General features: G+C 41.1%; 1 protein-coding gene across 1 annotated transcript in view; it reads left to right on the top strand.

Annotated features, from left to right (window-relative positions):
- Positions 1-922: 922 nt before the first annotated feature.
- The window catches only part of LOC122816492 (dynein axonemal assembly factor 8-like), a 3,534,829-nt gene continuing 3,517,099 nt past the window's right edge, over positions 923-18,652 (top strand). The window contains exon 1 of the mRNA XM_044089323.1: positions 923-1,108. Within this exon, the coding sequence (XP_043945258.1) occupies positions 965-1,108 (144 nt within the window). The 5' untranslated portion in view covers positions 923-964. The remainder of the gene's footprint in view (positions 1,109-18,652) is intronic.

The following is an 18,652-nucleotide window of genomic DNA, read 5'->3' as shown; positions in this document are numbered from 1 at the left end:
ATGCCTTCGTTGAAGGTTGTGCGTCAGGGCTGGTAACTCGGCATGTAAAAATCCACTACCAAACATTAGCGGACCGGAGTTCCGCTGTGGCGACCCCTAACTGGAATAAGCCGAAAGACACAACAACACCCTTAGAACCACCATCAACCCTACACATTTCAAAAAACTATTTAAAAAATTATTTTACTGATGCATTGCTCTGTTCATGTAACACTCCAGGCTGACCATAATTATTAACTTCACTCCCTCCCATTCTTTATGCTTCATCTACAGAAGTATCAACTGCTAAAGTTTTCCTTGGAATAATTTCTGTGGAATGCATGTCATATTTGCCATCTGTAAATACACTCTGAATTCTATGCTTCTTTCTATCTACCGGTAAACACTCATTTTAGTGAAAACCATTGTAATATTTCACTCTGCTAACTGAAGCTGTCCCAACTTTGATTATCACTGTGCTATTCTTGCACCAAAATGTTTACATAATCATTTTGACATCACTACTAACTATTGTATTATATCCTCATATCTTGAGATGTAAACTGTCTTGAGTTATACAGTTCTTTATTATCCTGTCAATGAACTTTTTAATGCATGTATGTGGAGCTTTTTGTTATGTGATATGTAAGCTATTTCATCAACAAACTTTTTTTTTTTTTATGTATATCTTACTATGTGGAGCTTTTCTTCCTGGGCCTCCTCTGAAAATGGGTACTGCCCAGTCGGACTTTCCTGGTAATCAGATGTAAAATAAATACATTTTGCATCATATTTTATAAATGCTTCCAAAGTAGAAATAACGTGTACTGTACATAAAACAAAAAAAATGATGTAGTTAAAATGTTGTATTAGATGTAGTTATAGTGCTTTTACTATTTTTTTTTCTTGAATCATATGAAGAAATTTGTCTTTTTACCCAAGGCAGGTGAGCTCAGGTTGACCAGTGGTTCATTTTAATATAAAAATGAATGGTCAAGAAGATGTAGATCATAGAGCAGAGATGCAAAGGCCCTCACTGTTTGTTGCAGATGGTGTGCCAGCTGACTGGAGTTCCATATTCTCTTCTATAAGGGCACAGCTTCCATCACTTAACTCTGACACATCTATGGTAAGAAAAAAGAGATTATTTGAAGATATATTTGTAGAGGTGCAAGGATTTCAATACTGATTTGCAATTTCACTACATATTGTGGCTATATGTTATCTCTGTACTCCTAACATCATTTCAAATTATGGAGAGCACTATACACTGAGACTTTTCTGTATAGTATTGCCTCTAGTCCTTACATAGAAAGGTCAGTTAAACTTCTTAGTGTTTTTTTTTTTTTTTGGAAATGACATAACCTAATGCATGAATATGTAAATATATAAATAAATTGATTCAAGTACTAATCTCCTTTTTCTTTGTGGGTTGACACTTGCATTTCAGATTTGTTATACTTTGCGATGTCCACTTTTGTGTAATAAAGGTTGGACTTTTCAGCTGATTGGGAGTTTTGAGTAAATAAACAAAGACTCAAGTCTGTTTTCACAGTCACTTTTTCTCCAGTCATTTTCTAGTGGCTGAATAAGCTCTTGCCATGGTATGACTAGGATCTGTGGCTAATCTGTAGAATCCGCAGATCTGATGTCAGTTTTCATTCTGTTCTCAGCTGGGGTTAGTATCCTATTCCGCGGATCATACTTTGCTGTTGCTAAAACTCTTGGCAACCAAAAACTGTTGAGCTTCTCCCTTACCCACAATACACCAACCCCAATTACCTCGGATTTCATTTGCCTGTTCAATCTAAAAAGTGGCCTTCCATCTTTCTTGAGTGTTTGTCCAGATAAGTTTCACATTTTTTTCAATTTCTTACTTCAAAAACTTGTATATTACTCTTCCATACCTCCGTCTATAAATTTCTTAAATTTTCTTCTATCACTAGTATCTGAGCAGTACAGAAAGTTATTCTATAGTTAGTATCCTTCTTTCTTCTATGACACTGTTGTAGCACCTTTTTTACCATTGTTGGTATTTCCATCTCCTTTTCTTTTCTTTTTCTATTAAAAAAAATCCTTTCTTCTGTCTTATTGTATTGCTAGCAATGGCAGATAAACCTTCAGGTTTTAAGAAGTGTGTGAAGTCTTTCTGTGTTGGAGGGAAGCCTTCTAGCTTGTCAGTGGGAGTGATAAGCACTTTGCAGCCTATCTGCCACAAAAGGAGTGGTTTCTGGCCCAGAAATTGGCCCAGAAATTATAGTTTATTGGCCATTTGGACAGTTTTTCCATATCTTTCAACTTTCTGGTTTAAAAGCCCGCGTTTGCACTTGTTTCCCGCCTTTCCTGTAACTAGTCTAGTCCAGATACAGATTTGTTGTATCCAGGACTGTTTGTAAGCTTCTGAGCAGTGCAAAAGTCTGCTCTTCAATTTTTCCCTTAGATCTCTGCTAGTTCTCTCCTCTCCTCTCCTGCACTTTTATTAGCTTATTCGTGTAGCACTTTGCCAGACTTCTTGTAGCAGTTATTGTAGCACACAAAAGTGTTCCAGCACTAAACTTTCTGCAAGGAAACTGCTCCAGTATTATTAATGCTCACCCCTCCAAGCATGTCTAAAGGTCAGTTCCCTGTGCTTTCTCCTATTAACCTGGTGAAATGGGCATCCTGAGGCAATGTAGCAACTGCCTCATGTACACAGACAACCCTCTCCTCTTACCTCCCAACACTCAGACTTGCGAGAGATGCACTTGTATATCCAAACTGGAAGCCATGCACTCTCCATCCAAGACTGGAAGAGCTGATCAAGAGGAGAAGATTAACACTTGCACTAGTTGAATAAGGAGAAAGTAACAGTCAGCTGCCTGCCAGGTGCCAGGATCCGCCACACAACACACACACTCAGGTCTGTCAACAACAGGTACAAATATGACTCTGTCATTGTACATGTGGGTGTGAATGGCCTGAGACGTACCTCCCTGGACTACATGAAAAGAGACATGGAGGAGCTCTAGAATTATGTAGCCCATGTGGGTATGACCCTATCCCTGAGCAGCATCCTACCAGAATAATATCACAGTACAAGCAGAAAATGATTGATTTCAACAATTGGCTAAGCTTCTAGTGTCATTCTAAGGGGATCCAGTATCTGTCTGCCTGGGATGGACATGAGTGACAGACCGCGATGCTTTGCCCAAGATGGCCTGCATCTGTCACCCCTGTGCTTCCGGATACTGGCCAAGGCTCTTGCCACCCCTCTACTGCCTTTTTTAGGCGGTGTTCCAAAGACAAAATTACCACTGTAACAGCTACAAACAAATGCAATCTGAGGGTCAAGCTGCTCCACGCTAGAAGTCTAAATCTCAAAATGCACTCGCTCGAAGCACTCCTTAAAATGGAGAACATTGACATTTGTGCTGTAACAGAGACCTGGTTCAAGGCAGCAGAAAGCACCCCTTCATTACTAGGCTATAACTCATTGCACACCTTTCGTCCCCAGAACTCTGACAGAAGCTTCAAAGGCAGTGGTGTTTCCATATTCATAAAGGATGCGCACACTTCCAGACTGGTAGCCCAACATAACGCATCAGAGATGCTTCAGGTGCAGCTAACATTGGGTAAGACAGCGATTCAGGTCGTAGCCTGCTGTAGGTCCCCAACCATGTCCCAAGACTCACACTCCACATTCCTAAGCACCCTGGATAATATTCGGGTCTAACCTAACACGCTCATACTGGGCAACTTCAAGTACTCCTCCATTAACTGGAAAAACTACTACTGTACCAACTTGACCAACGTTTCCTGGAATTTATCCAATGCCCTGGACAAGATTGTTCTTACCCCCAGTAGAAGTAGCAACATCCTTGACCTGGTCATTACTAACAGGGCCGACCGTTGCTCTACACCTATAGTCAACTCCTCCCTGGTTAGATCCGACCACAAACTAATCACCTTGGAAATCCACCCCCCCCCCCTGCAAAGGTAACCACCATGAAAAACTTCTCCAAAGCTAACTTTGGACTCCTAAAAACAGAGGTGGCTAACTTTATGGCACCCTTGCAAATGGAGAATAGTTTCATGACAGTCGAATCATACACCAATGCACTCTATGAACACGTACACAAATACATGGATCTCGCTATACCCAATATAACCAAGACGTGCTCCTCCAAAAAAAGGAAGCCAATCTGGTGGTCCCCTGCCATAAACCAACTCTACAACAGAGGAGGAAACTGATGCGGCATAAGGTGAAGTCCCAAGACTGGCAAAACTCCTTTATTAGCCTCAACAAAAAGTTGAGATCCCTCATCAAATCCTCTAAAGCTTGCTATGAAAACAGAATTGCAGCAGATAGCAAAGGCAACCATAAAGCCTTCTATAGTTATGTAAAGAATCTCCATGGTAATACCCAGATTTGCTCTGAGCTACTGCACAATGGTACCTCCTATACTGAGCCAACAAATATTGCCAGTATACTGGCCGACAGATTCAATGCTAACTTTACCCCCCCCCCCCCCAAAGGACCAATCAAAATATCAGTATATTGCCAGGCACCCAGTATTACTGCTGCACAGGTTAAAACAGCACTGTCCAAGGCCAAGAATACAGCTTATATGAGACCTGACAATATCCCTGGGTATGTTCTACATGAACTACAGAGTGAACTGGGACCTCATCTTGTGTGCCCTGTTTGATCACAGCCTCACCTCAGGCTTTGTCCCAACCCAATGGTGCCCTGCTACAGTCATCCCTCTCCACAAAGGAGGAGTGACTACAGACCCTGGGAACTATCGCCACATTAGCCTGACGAGTCTGATATGCAAAGCTATGAAACGCATCATCATGGACCTAATAAACAAGGATATAGGGGAATCTCCAAACTCTGGATCCCACACAGTTTGGTTTTGTGAAGGGTAGATCATGCCTCCTCAACTTGGTCAACTTTTGAGTCAGTCACCAGAGCTGTGGATGAAGGCAAGGTGGTTTATACAGCCTACCTTGATCTGTCCAAGGCCTTTGATACCATTCACCAGTCAGGAATTATAGAAAAACTCACTAAGTTAGGCATCAACCCCTATAGATTTAGGTGGGTTGCAAACTAGCTCATAGATAGAACCCACAGTGGGAATGTAACTGACTCCAAGTCAGACTGCCGACTAGTCACGAGTCCCACAGGGTTCGGTCCTGGGTTCTCTCCTGTTTGGTATCTACTTCTCTGAAGTCCAGGCCAACACGAAGGGACTCTGGCTGACAAAGTTCGCAGATGATTGCAAGTTGGGAGCTGCTATTAACTCCTCAAGTGATGCTAACATCCTACAGAAAAACCTCACTAAGACCAGTGACTAGCGTCAGAACCATGGCTTTAAGCTCAGTGCCAAAATTTCCCATGAATTACCACATTGATAGTAGTCCACTGAACACAGAGGGCATTATAAGAGATCTGGGAACACATGTTGACAGCAACCCCTTTTTTGACCACCACATTGCCATTGTGGTCAGAAAGTCTTTCTGTGTGGCATATATCATTACTAAGGGTTTTGCATCCAGGAAGAAAGAGGTCATTGTCTCCCTCTACTCTTCCCTCATTAGGACAGTCATAGAGTACAATGCCTCATTTGGCATGTACCTCACTAGACACCTCCAGCAACTGGAGAGGCTGCAAAAGTACCTCACAAAGAGAATCCTAGGCTTTAAACACTTGGAGTTTAGACTCAAAAAACTCCCATCTGTTCTCTGTCTCATATCGCCTACTTAAAGGCGATCTCTGCTTGACTTATAAAGCCATGTCTGACCCAGCTCTGTTAGAAATGTTACATCTAAAGAAATCCCAGCCCCTTTGCACCACACGCTCGAGACCTCAACCTCATTACCACAATCAACAGAACGTGCTGTAGGGACAGGTTCATAACCCAGAGACTGCCCATGTTATGGAATAGACTTCCCATACATGTCAAACAGAGCACCTCACTGGCTGCCTTCAAGAGCACCTCACTGGCTGCCTTCAAGAGAAATCTTGAGTGGATGGGAAATAGAAAATTCACCCTGGGGATCACTCCAGTGGCTCTACTCGACAGAGGCACTGGGAACTAAGGTCGGGTGGCACGATGCCAGGGTAATCCTATGGGCTAGGCTTGTAAAGGTTCCAGTACACACCTATGAACCTATGAAGTGATACAGGCCCATTTCAGTGCTAAACCATGATTATAAAGTTTTTGTCTATAGTGGCTGCAAGAATGGCAAAAGTGAAACCAAAAACGATAGATATGGATCAGTATGGTTTTGTGGAGGGGAGGCAAACATTTGACAATACTAACAGAAGACCGTTGATCCAGAGGGAAGCAGAATATAAGAAAGTACCATTTTTATTGGTGGGTCTTAATGCAGAGAAAGCATTTAACAGAGTAGACTGGGACTTCACAAGCAGGGCAATGGAAGCATGTGCTTTCCCCGATACAATTATAAGGTTGATTAGAAGAATATATGAGGGATTGGAGGCACAAATTAAAGTGGGTGGGGTCCTCTCATATAACTTCTGCTTGAGTAGAGGAATCAGGCAGGGTTGTCCACTTCCCCTTTGTTGTTTGCATTATATTTAGAACCATTGGGAAAAAAAAAGAACCCAGAAATTCAAGGCTATAATTGGTATGGTAGTCAGGAAAAGCTGGCTCCATTTGCAGATATTATTTTATACATGACAAAACCAGAAAGGGATGTTACAGTATTGTGGAACATTTTAACACGGTTTCAGATCTTTTTGGGATACAAAATTAATGAAGCTAAAACAAAGGCAATAGCGGTAAATTATGTACCCACACACAAATTGGTCCAACAATATCCATATTTATGGGGACATGATAAAATGAAGTGTTTAGCAGTATGGATTAGAAATGACTGTGTGGTGGCAGCTAAGGATGTGTTGGAAGAGACTAAACAGAAGAGGATACAAAAACTGAGAAACTGGAAGTTTTATTATATGCATATGGATACTACGATACAAGCCATTAAAATGTTTTAGTCCCTTTAGTCTTGTACACGGGTCAGGCATACTTTTATCAACAAGAGGAGACGTTGGGATAGCAATTAAAGAGTTGAATGATTTTATCTGGGAAGGGAAGACAGCAAGGGTCAAGTGGGATAAGCTATTTCTACAAATATAACAAGATGGACTAGGATTACTTGATTTGAGGGGGTATTTTAGAGCAATACTGTTAAACCTCTTGTACATAGCACAAGGAAAAAACTCTTAATTCAAAGTGGAAAGGAATGAATCTGACACAGGGAGGAAGCTTAAGAAATAAGGAGAGATTGGGATTTTAGATGCAGACTCTTAAGGAGAACAACCAAAATCATACAGACTATTATATTCATAAAATACATGGAGTATTCCAAGAACCAAACCAGCATGAGAATGGAGATGAGATTTTGCTGATAGGGTTGACTGTGGTCAGGGATACAGATAATAGGCAAGTGGTCTTTGGAATTTATTGGAGAGAACTGACAAAAAGGAACCAAGGTATTGGGAGCAAATAACTAGAAAGGGAAAGGTAATAGAATGGGAAGAGGCCAAGAATTTATTTGGACTGCAGGTTAGAGATTGCCTTCCCTATCAAGGATTGATAGGAAAAGAGAAAGAAGGAGGGGGCTCCTAAATGAAAGACCAGCACTGGTAGAGTTTTTAATAGAATTTAGAACAGAAGCTGCCGTTAAAAAAAGGAATAATTAGTAAAGCATATAAAATATTGCATAACAATTATAAGAATCAATCGGAGGAGCTTAGAAAGGATTGGGAAGAGAGATTGGATAAGCAATTCACAAAGAAACAATGGGGGTATGTATGTATATCTCCCAAATATTCAGTAAAGTCTAGAAGATTTAAGATCTTTGCCTGGAAGTACTTTCATAGGCATTTTTGTACTCCAAGTAGACTTCAAAGAATTTTTCCTCAGGTGGATAGCACATGTTGGAGGTGTGACGGGCAAGAAAGAGGTAGCTGGGAATATATTTTTTGGAAGTGTGACAAGCTGGCAGACATTTGGGATTCCCTGCAGATTGCTCTGTTGGCGATGCTGGGTGAGCAGATTGGACTGACTGGGGAGATGATATTTTTTTGAGTTATGTTACAGAATCGGAATTGCCTAGACATAGCAAAGCCTTGCTGAATCTAATTATGGTGGTTGCTAAAAAAGCAATTACTAGAAAACTGAAATCTAAGTCTAGGCCAACTTTACTAGTAGTGAATATAGTAACGGAGGTAAAACAACTGGGCTTGGGATCTTTAGAAAAGGGAAGAAGCAAACTTCATAGGAAAAAATGGGAATTGTGGGAACAATATATGCAGAACAGGAATGAGGTTTAAGAGACAGGATTTGAATGAGCTATATAATGCTCAGCTGACTGACTGGATTGCTTATAACTGATTTGTAATGATCACAATTACAGTTGTTTCAGTGGTGTCTGATGTAAACTGTTTGCAACAAAAGTGATATTTTGTATGTTTTTCATTTATATAAATGTAATAATACCTTTCATATGTGTAAGTTTAATAAAGATGTTTGACAGAAAATAAAAGAAATATTTGAAATGTGGACATAAGTTGCCACTTTCCGATGCCCACACACCATGTCTGTTGTTTAGGTTCTCTCCATTTACAAGAGGATTGTTCAATATGTCATGGCTTTAACTCTCGTGCATTAATAGAATGAAAAAAAAAATTAAGGTCTTCTTTTGGAGAAACTATATTGGACGATTCTTCCTCCTCTAAAACAAAAAGTGCAAAAGTTTAAAAAAAAAAAAATCCTCTTCTCCAAAGCCGCCATCCTGCTCTTCAGCTTCGGAATCTTCAAGAAAGAGGTCTCATAATGACCCAGTCTTAACCCCGGATCCTAAAAAGGTTAAAACTCAAGATCCTGTCAAGGAAACATTATTGGATCTGACACCTCCCAAGTCAGATCTGATGGAGTCAAATCCCTCAGATCAGACTTTGTCTGATCCAATGCAGTCTGCCAAATTACTACCCAGAACAAGGTACTCTGTCTCTGGATCCAGTTCCTGACAGGGTACCTTCTCTGTTCCTGGAAAGACCCAGGTCACCATCCATTTACTCTGCTCGCTCTTCCAGGAGCCTTGCAGAAGATGTGGAGAGGCTGGTGAAGAAGATTCTCTTGGCGCATAGCCAGATTGGAGTTCCTTCAGCTCCTACCTCTCCGAGTCAGGAGATTAACAAATTTTTCACTCCCCCCATTACATATTCCTCCTCTGACTCCTGCAGCTTCAGAGTTTTTGGATCTGAGTTGTCCAGATCCATCTGGCTCTGATCCGAGGATAACTGTATCCTAGGATCTGAGATCTTCTCTGAGGGCTCCAGTCACATGGAATCTGGAGAGCTCCCAGATCTGTAGTTTACCTGTTGGATCCAAGGAGGTGCATTCAACTCTGAAGCTTTCGGAGCAGTTGATGCACCTTGGAGCCTCAGCACTGGATAGCTCGTTTCCTGCTTCCACCTCTGAGGTTTTGCTCTCAGAGCAGGGGAGGCCTATGATTCAGAAGTTTGGCTTCTCAGATTTGACATTCTCTCCCTCTGAGCCGCTCTGCCTTCAAGACTGTATTTTCTGCTTTGACAGTGCTGACAGATCCTTCCCCTTTGGATCCTAGGTCCTCTCCCATGATGTCTCCGCACTCGGAGCTTCACAGTCTCCTTCCACAGGTACAGTCAGTACCAGAACCTCAGGCTCCTGCCCAGGGAATGGTAATCTGTTCTTCTGATACCTCCCCAGAGTGCCCCACTGAGGAGGTCCCTCCATCACTGAAGACACAGATTTTGCTGAAGGCGAAGGGTCTCCATTATTGCCTCATGAATGTCTCCTTTGGAGATATCCTGGAAATCTTTGAGCAGAGAAGTGGTTGGACATTCAGCAACCCTATGTCTGAGGAATCTGTTCTCCTGCAGGGTTTTGGTACTAGACCCTCTACTTCCTGGGTGACTCTGTCCATAAGTGAGCTCATTGACTTGATCTCATGGTGGACATGGAAGGGCCCTAACATAAAAGTCCATTCCTCACAGACCAGATAAGATAATGGCACCACTGGTGGATAGACAGTTTTGAGGGAAGAGAGTTCCTGTTGATGCCATGGGCATTGTGGTGGCCACCAAGAAAGAACTAGCTAAGGAAAGTTTCACCGTCCATCCCCCCCAACATGGAGCGATGGACAGATTAGGGAAGCATGTCTGTGCTTCAGCAACCTTCGCCTTGTGGTCTCTGAACTATTTGGCACACTTTACTAGTCTACAGAGGGATTTGATTAAGGAGTTATCAAGTACCCTCTTGGGTGCTGTTTCTAATGAAGTTCAAGCATCTGTTACTTCTCAGCTGACAGTCCTACAGTCGATATCCAATTCATCCATGAGGTTGAGCTCACATGTAGCGGAAGGAACCTCAAGGGCAATGGGTTCAGGCGTTTCCATAAGGAGACATGCCTGGATGTGCTTTGTGGAGGCTTTCAAGTCTTCTTTCTTCAATGCTCCTTTTGACAGAACGTCTTTATTCATCCCCAGGTTAAAAGACACTCTGTCCAGGTGTGAAAAGGATGAAAGACCGTCTTCCATGGGCGTGCATTTTTTGACTCCTCAAAGAATCATTTCCAGGAATCAACGAGGTGGTCGAAAAATATGGTTCAAGAAGTCTCTGGGTCCTTTTCAAGATGCACGTGGAGGAGGTTCCGCCCAGAGGCAGAGGAAGGTAACTCTAATGGCTGAAGATGCCCCCATGGCACAGGAGGCCTGCAGAACCAGGGTTCCAGAGAATTGCTCTTTGACCAACCCTACCAGGTGTCTTGAAAGGAGGCCTGATTGTTCACCTCTGGAGACAGTCAGGGGACTCTTATCCCTGCACCAGAGAGCCTGGCTAGATATAATAAAGATACTGGGGTGCAGGGAATTATTTCTAGAAGCTGTATTATACCCTTTTCCCTTTCTCCCCAATTCCAAGACATTCCCCAATGTTCCATCCAGTCAGAGGGAACAAGTAGCAATTCAAATACAAAAGCTGCTAGAAAAGGAGTCATCCAAGAGATCTTGCCAGACCAGAAAGAATCTGGAACTTACGGAAGGTTCTTTTTGGTGCCAAAGAAAAACGGGGGACTGGAGACCAATCCTAGATCTCTGTGAACTAAACAAGACAGTTCAAAGAACCAAGTTTGAATGGTTATTGTTGAAGTCCATTCTCCCCCTTTTTGCGCAAGGTTGACTGGATGTGCTCTGTAGATCTTCAGGACATGTACTATTGCATAAAGAGAAGATGGTCCAGGAGGTACTTCTTCCAGCTGGGAGCCTGTTATCAATTCAGAGTACTGCCCTTTGGACTTGCCACAGCCTCCAGGCTGTTTACCAAGTGCATGACAGTAGCAGCTCACCTGAGACTGCAAGGATTGAGTGTTTCTATATGTAGATGACTGGCTCAGTACTGCTCCGACCAGGCATCAACTTTCTGTGCAAGAGACCAGGTTCTCCAGACTTACTGTCATCTGAGGATAACCATAAACTATGACAAATCTCATCTGCAACCAGCTCGGACTTTAGAGGTTATAGGAGCAGTTCTTAATACAAATGCAACCATTGCTTCCTTTCCATTACTCTCAGTAATGAAAGGCAAACATTGCTTCCCTTCCATTACTGAGAGTTCAGACAATAAGACTTCACTGCAGCACCTCATTTTCAGCCTGACTGCTTCTTCAGGCTCTGGGCTCGATGGCAGCAGCAATAACATTAGCACCACTTGCCAGGTTTTATATGAGAATTCTTCAGTGGAGGTTAACCGCTCAATGGTTGATTCTTTATCAACCTATGTCATACAAGATAATAATCCCTTGTGTCTGCAAGAAAGATCTAAAATGGTGGATTCATTCAGTCCAGGTTCTACAAGGTCGTCTGTTCATTTCCCCTCAACCCAAGGCCATAGTGACCATGGACGCTTCCCAGCTAGGGTGGGGGAGCATTATATGAGAAAGACAGTCCAAAGCACCTGTTCCCCCAATTAAACCAATTTGCATATAGATGTCCTAGAGATGAGAGCAGTGCTGTTAGCATTGCAGGCATTTCAGAATGCTCTCCCTTTCGGGACAATTGCAGTGCAGTCAGACGATATGTCAGTCGTCTGGTACGTCATCAGAAAACTGGGAGGAACCAAATCCTACCCATTGTGCTGAGAAGTTCTGCGTGTGGCAGTGGGTGATCTCTTCCGAATGCTTTCTTTTACCAATGCACATACCTGGGAAATCCAATGTGATAGCAGATAAGTTGAACAGGTGCCGTCTTCTACCTCACGAATGGTCCCACAACAAAAAGATTGCAAATACAATCTTCTGACAGTGGAGCCAGATTTGTTGTGATCTATTCACGTACCCCTGAACAACAAATGCAGCAGCTACTTTGCCCTAATCCCCTCACAGGGAGAATCCCCAAGGGACACTGTACTTTGGTTCCCCCCCGGTCTCGCTTATGCATATCCTCCCACTCCATTGATTCACATATGTATTCAGAAAGCTGCAAGGTTGAAGAGTAGAGTCATCCTCATTGCAATTAATTGTCCTTGGCAAATTTAATTTCCCTTCATTTGCATCACCTGATTCAACCACCTTGGTTTCTGGATCCAATTCCTGACCTCTTGTTTCACCTGACAGCTGTGGTACCTCCAGACATACTGAATCTCAGGCTGACTGCCTGGTTCCCCCATTTCTATTAATAAAAGCCATACAACCTGTGCTGTTATCTCCGGTCTATCATGTTCTTCTGTCCTCACATAAACTTTCCACCAGAAAACTGTACTCCAGCAAATGGAAGAGATTTGTTTTATTGGGGCTTAAAACATAATATCGAACCTTTCTCGGCTCCATTTCATAATATCTTGGAATTTCTGGCCCATCTTTTTGAAGAGGGAGTTAGTTCTTTTACTGTTAAAGTATAATTAGCAGTGATTTCCAATTTTGTTGTTGGAATAGATGGTTCCTCTGTAGTGTCCCTTAAGTTGAGCAAAGCTTTTTTAAAAGGCACTCTACTCTTAAGGCCATCTTTTAAAGATCCTTACTCCCCCTTGGAACCTAAACCTTGTGCTGCAGTCTCCTACCCAGTCCCCTTTTGAACTGCCAGCTACATACGAACTCAGATATCTTTCATGGAAGACCATTTTCTTAGTAGCCATCACCTCGGCCAGAAAACTTTCTGAGATCCAAGCATTGCGCTTGAAACCTCCATAATTGATTTTTCATAGAGACTGAGTTACCTTGCCTACCAACCTGTCTTTCTTCCAAAGGTAGTGTCAAAATCCAATATAAATCAGTCAATTAATTTGCCAGTATTCTTTTCCAAATTTTTTAACAAAGGAGAATGTATATTATATTTATTGGAAGTTCATAGGCAGTTGCATTTTTACTTGCATAGGACAAAAAACATCAGAAACTCATCAGTTATTTGTTTCATATGTGCAGACATTGAGTAAACCAGTTGCAAAGTTGCTCTATCTAGATGGATAACAAATTGCATTTCCTTTGTATATAACAAATTGGGCATTGCTCTGATGAAACCTGTTCGAGCCTACTACACCTGATCCATGGCAACGTCCTTAGTTTTTCAGTCCGCAGTGTCCATGGATGAAATTTGTGCAGCAGCTGCTTGGGCTACTCCCCATACCTTTATTACTCTATCTGGTGTCTGGAAGAAGGGCATCTTTTGGTTCTGTGGTGCTCAGGAATCTCCTACCTTGAATCCGCCCTGGAAATTGGGTAGCTGGAGACTCTGTCCCATCAGTTGAGGACAGGAAGAAAGTTTACAACATCAGATAACGAAGGTATGTACTCACCAATGTTACATTTGTGTTGTCCATTTTCATTCTTCAACTCTCCTCCCACCAACCACCATCCTTAAGACTTCTGGAAGAATGAATGCTTAGTGGACCTGTATGACCTTATTTTTATATAAGCTCCAGATGTAGCTTCTCCATAATAGTTTGTCTTTTGCTTTCTTCTAAGGCAGCAAAAAATATCTGAGATAATTTGGGTTGATACATTATGGATAAAGGAGAAGCTTGAGAGTTTTTGGTTGCCACGAGCTTTAGCAATGGCTGAGTCATATCTGAGGGATGTGATCCTAACCCCATCAGTTGAGGAATTTCTGCAACCTTCACCCATTTCCCCAGTTCTGTCATCTTTGGAGGACATGTTTGTCACCGCCTAAAAGTCAGCCTGCTACCTCTAAAAAGGTAGATAATTTTGACTGAAATGTTTTATATATATATATATATATATATATATATATATATATATTTTTTTTATTATTATTTTTTTTTTTCCAAACCTGATCCAGCAGTCATAGCTTTAGTTAATCCCACTGCTGAACATTTGATCAATTTCAGTTGTACTTTTTTTTGTTGACAAGGATGGGAAAATTATTGGTTATTACAGTAAAAAGTGTATGTTTCTGCAACTTTGATTTTCAGAATTTTGAATTGTCATGCTCACATGTTAAAGTCTATTCTGACTAATTGTGAAAGTATGAGGAATGTTTGCCTACAGTTTCTTATTGTGAGAAAAAAATCTGGTTTAAATAATTTAGTTTCTTTCATTGTACAAGTCAAAACTCGTTTACAGTGTGTATGACTCTGCTGATGCTTCTTTCAGGGCTATGGCCACTGGTATTGTTTTGAGGAGGTTTGCCTGGCAGCATTCCCAGAACCTCCCAGATGTGAAAAATGAGATTATAAATTCTCCTTTGGATAGAGATTTAGTGTATTGGTTCATCTGCAGCAAAGGTTATCAAAACATGTCATTAAAAGGGGTAGGTGAGATGATACAGGCAATCTTTAAGATTTTTCATCCCTGGCCTTTTAATTTTCTAAGGGATTCTCTAACCCCATCTAATTTTGGCAAACAAAAAAACAGTATTAAGAAAATGCTATTTATGGGAACTCCTCACCCCCCCAAGCAGTGCCTTTTCTCTTTCAGAAAGTCTGAATCTCTATTTTCCCTTTGGCAGCAGATAGTTTCAGATAAATGGGTTCTAAAGGTCATTCATCAAGGTTACAGATGGCAGTAGGAAGAAATCCCTCCTTTTTTAGGAGGCAATTCCTTATCCACCAGATCAGACTCTTTTATTTCCCCCTGTACTTCAGCATATGCTGGGAGTGATAAAACCTGCTTCCTTCTCATGTTGAGACAGTTTTTATTCAAGGAGATTTTTAGTGAAAAAGAAAAGATGCTTGGAGACCAGTTCTGGATCGTTCTTTCCTAAACATGTTTATGATAGTGCCCAAATTCTAAATTCTTCATAACCTGTTATTACTACTTCCTCATTCAAGTTTCATAATAACACTAGATTTAAAAGATGCACATCGCACCCCTATTCATCCAGACTTCAGGCACTGCTTTAGGTTTTGTGCATCTAGATCAAGTTCTCAGTTCTCTGCTTTACTGTTTTGGCTATCCACTACACCAAGAGTGTTCACAAAGTGCATAGCTCCAGTTATAGTACACTGCAGGCTACAGAGTATACCCATTTTTCTATGATGACTAGCTTATCTTTACAGAGTCCTTTTTGAGTAATGTCTGGAATCTCTCCCTTAGGTGAGAGATCTCTTACACAAGCTGTAATTCCAAGATAACATTCAAGTCTTTTTTGACCCTGTCTTACAGGTTTGTTTTCCTGGGGGTGTCAGCTAGACACCTCAGTTCAAAGATCCTTTCTTTCACAGTGAGGAAAAAAATATGTATATCTAGATCTATTTCAGAGATTTTCCAATCAGACTTTGGTCACTGTGAAGGGAATAAGTCAGGGTTTGGTCTTGTGGCATCTGTGATTCTCATGATATCCCTGGTAGGACTTCACATGAGAAAGATAAAATGATATCTGAAGTATGTATGGTCCCAGCACCAACATCCTTTCTTTTCAGATCCCAGTGTTGGGCTTTGTCAGGAGAGAACTCACTTGGTGGGGACAGTAGATATCCCTAAATCCAGGTCTCCCCTTCTCCCTCCCTGTTCCAAAGCAATCAGTCACCACTGACACCTCTGCCATTGCTTGGGGAGCAATTTCAGGTGAGAGAAAAGTGCAAGGTGTGTGGGACACAAAGGACAGATGCAAGCATAATAAGTAATAAAAGAGATGCTTGCCCTGATCAAGGCACTGTACTCTGTGAATCACCTTTGGTCCCTGGGATCTCTTTAGGTTATTAGACAATACCACAGTCTTGTGGTACATCGACAGGCAAGGGGGAATCAGGTCCGTTACCCCGTTTGGAGACTAATCATGTTATTTTGGACTATAACTTCACAGCACAGTTTCACTCTACAGGCAACCTTCAGTCTGTCAGAGCAAAATTGTGTGCCAGATAAAACTGAGCAGGACAAGGGCAGACGTCGACTAATGGAGGCTTCCAAGATTTGATCCATCTGTGCGGAGTTCCTGAAGTAGACCTATTTGCCTCCTCTCTGAACAGTCGGCTGGCAAGATTCTGTTCCTAGACTCCATGCAAGAAGGCCTGGAAGACAGGTGCCTTTTCTTTTCCTTGGACAGGAATGTTCCTGTATGCTTTTCCACCCATTCCACTGAGATCCACGGTATTTCTCAAATTTCAGAAGGAATCTACAAGATCATTGTGGTGAGTCTCTTCTTGCCTAGACAACAGTGGTTGTCCCTTGTTTTAGAAATGTCGAGACATTTGCCATATGTTTCCTCACAGGATGGATCTGCTCACACAAGAACAGAGGTGTTTGATAACACCCCGATCATGATCAACTTCAACTGACTGCCTTGATGATGGTGTTGTAATTCGTTTTAGGCACCTGTTTACTGAGGCCATGCAGCAAGTACTAATGGAGCTAAGAATGCCTGCTACTAGAAAATCATATATTAGCAAATGGAAAAGGTTTTCTAGTTGGTGCTAATATAACAAGCACCCGTAGAGGGCTACATAGTATTTGTGAGAGTTACTATCCTATGGCCTTCCTTATTCCTCCATCAACGTGCATTTATCAGCCATTTCAGCATGTCTGTCCATGGATCCTCCTCATTTTCATGCCAAAATGTTTTTGAAATAATTTTTTATTAACAGTATTTGTATAAAATATTTCATGATATAATTGCATGTAGTACAGTGAAGCATTTTCAGTGACTGTTGTATGTCATAAAGATACTAAACTAAAAACTACTTTTTTCTTGTTTAATTGTTAAGCATTACAATGTAAAAAGAGAAGAGGCTGGACAAAAACATGTTTTAGGTTGAGCTGTAATCCTGAGCAGCTGATGTGAAGAATGGGGTGCAAAAGTGCACTGATTATAATATGCGTATAGCTGAGATATGCTTTCTTTTCCTTTTGCAGAGATACATGTCTGCATTAATGTCCTTGGCTTAGTCTAATATTTGTTTGTGTAAGCAAGAGGGCTTTAAAAAGAAGAGAACATTAAATGTAAAAAAAAGTTTTCCTTTAGCAAACAAATGCTCAGTGTGAGTTTAGAAGTCTTAGCTGAGGGCAGCTGTACATTCTATTCTTATGTTGCCTTGGAGACAAGCTGACTACAGGTGTAGGAAAGACATTTTGAACGGTCTGGAATTGTTTGCTGAGAGAAAAGTAAAATTGAAACGTACCAGAGTAAGCAGCTTAGTAAAAAAAATAGTTTGAAATTATTGGAAGTCAAGATACATCAGCTTTCCTGGTACCTAAATACTTCGGTGTATAATGTAGTTTTATTTAAAGATAGTCAGTGCATTTTTTTTTGTAAGGCTAAAAGTTAGTTTGCTGAAGGCATGTAACCTGTTTTTCACATCTGGGAGGGGCATTTAGGTAAGACAAAAACAGACTGCAATTAGTTAAGTATGAATACAGGCTGTAATATACACCTTAACATGGATAAATTTAATTTTAGGTTGGGTAATACCTCTGGGTACAGCTTTTCGTTTTGGACAGTCTCTCCTATCAGGAGGGCTAAACTTCACTATTTGAAGATGTACATAGTTTTATTTATTTGTCTTTGTTACTAGAAAGTCTGACTGGGTAATACCCATTTTCAGTGGAGGCCCAGGGAGAAAGCTCCATTTGCTTACATTGCATCATACTGCGTTCCAGTTAAACACAGAGTAGTTGCATTTCTATTTACATTTATACATATACAGTAGTTACATTTATATATTCTAAGATTTTTACAGAGGTAGAAGTTGTGTGTTTTAGTTAATAGCGTTTGGTGGTGTTTTTTTTTCAAGGGCTTTCGTTAAAACTATAAAAGTCTTATAAATGTGACAAGTTCAAATGGCGTTGACAAGAAACAACTGTATAAAAGTTCAGCCTGCCAAACATTAGTAGGTGCATGCAACACAAAAACTGGAAATACACGTTTAAAAAAAACTGTTACACATATAAAATGTAAATAATAACTTATGTCTACACTATCCATATTTTCGAACATGAATGGCTTCCCAGGTATGGATCAAAAGGTAAAAAAATACTGAATTATATTAAGTACAGAGTGCAAACAGCAATGCTACAAGAAACCCATTTAGATAGAGGTGAGGATGTAAATTTGAAAAAGATTTCAGAATGGATATTCAACAGAGTATCGGCGACAGAGGTAAAGGGGAGTTCTTGTACTATTTGCTAGAGGAGTTCCAATAGTGATAGAAGAAGACAAAAAAGATAATAA

This window comes from Protopterus annectens, chromosome 12.part0, assembly GCF_019279795.1.
Source record: "Protopterus annectens isolate FY-2018-M chromosome 12.part0, PAN1.0, whole genome shotgun sequence".
In the NCBI taxonomy this organism is placed as follows: domain Eukaryota; kingdom Metazoa; phylum Chordata; order Ceratodontiformes; family Protopteridae; genus Protopterus; species Protopterus annectens.
This window is presented reverse-complemented; position numbering and strand designations above follow the sequence as displayed.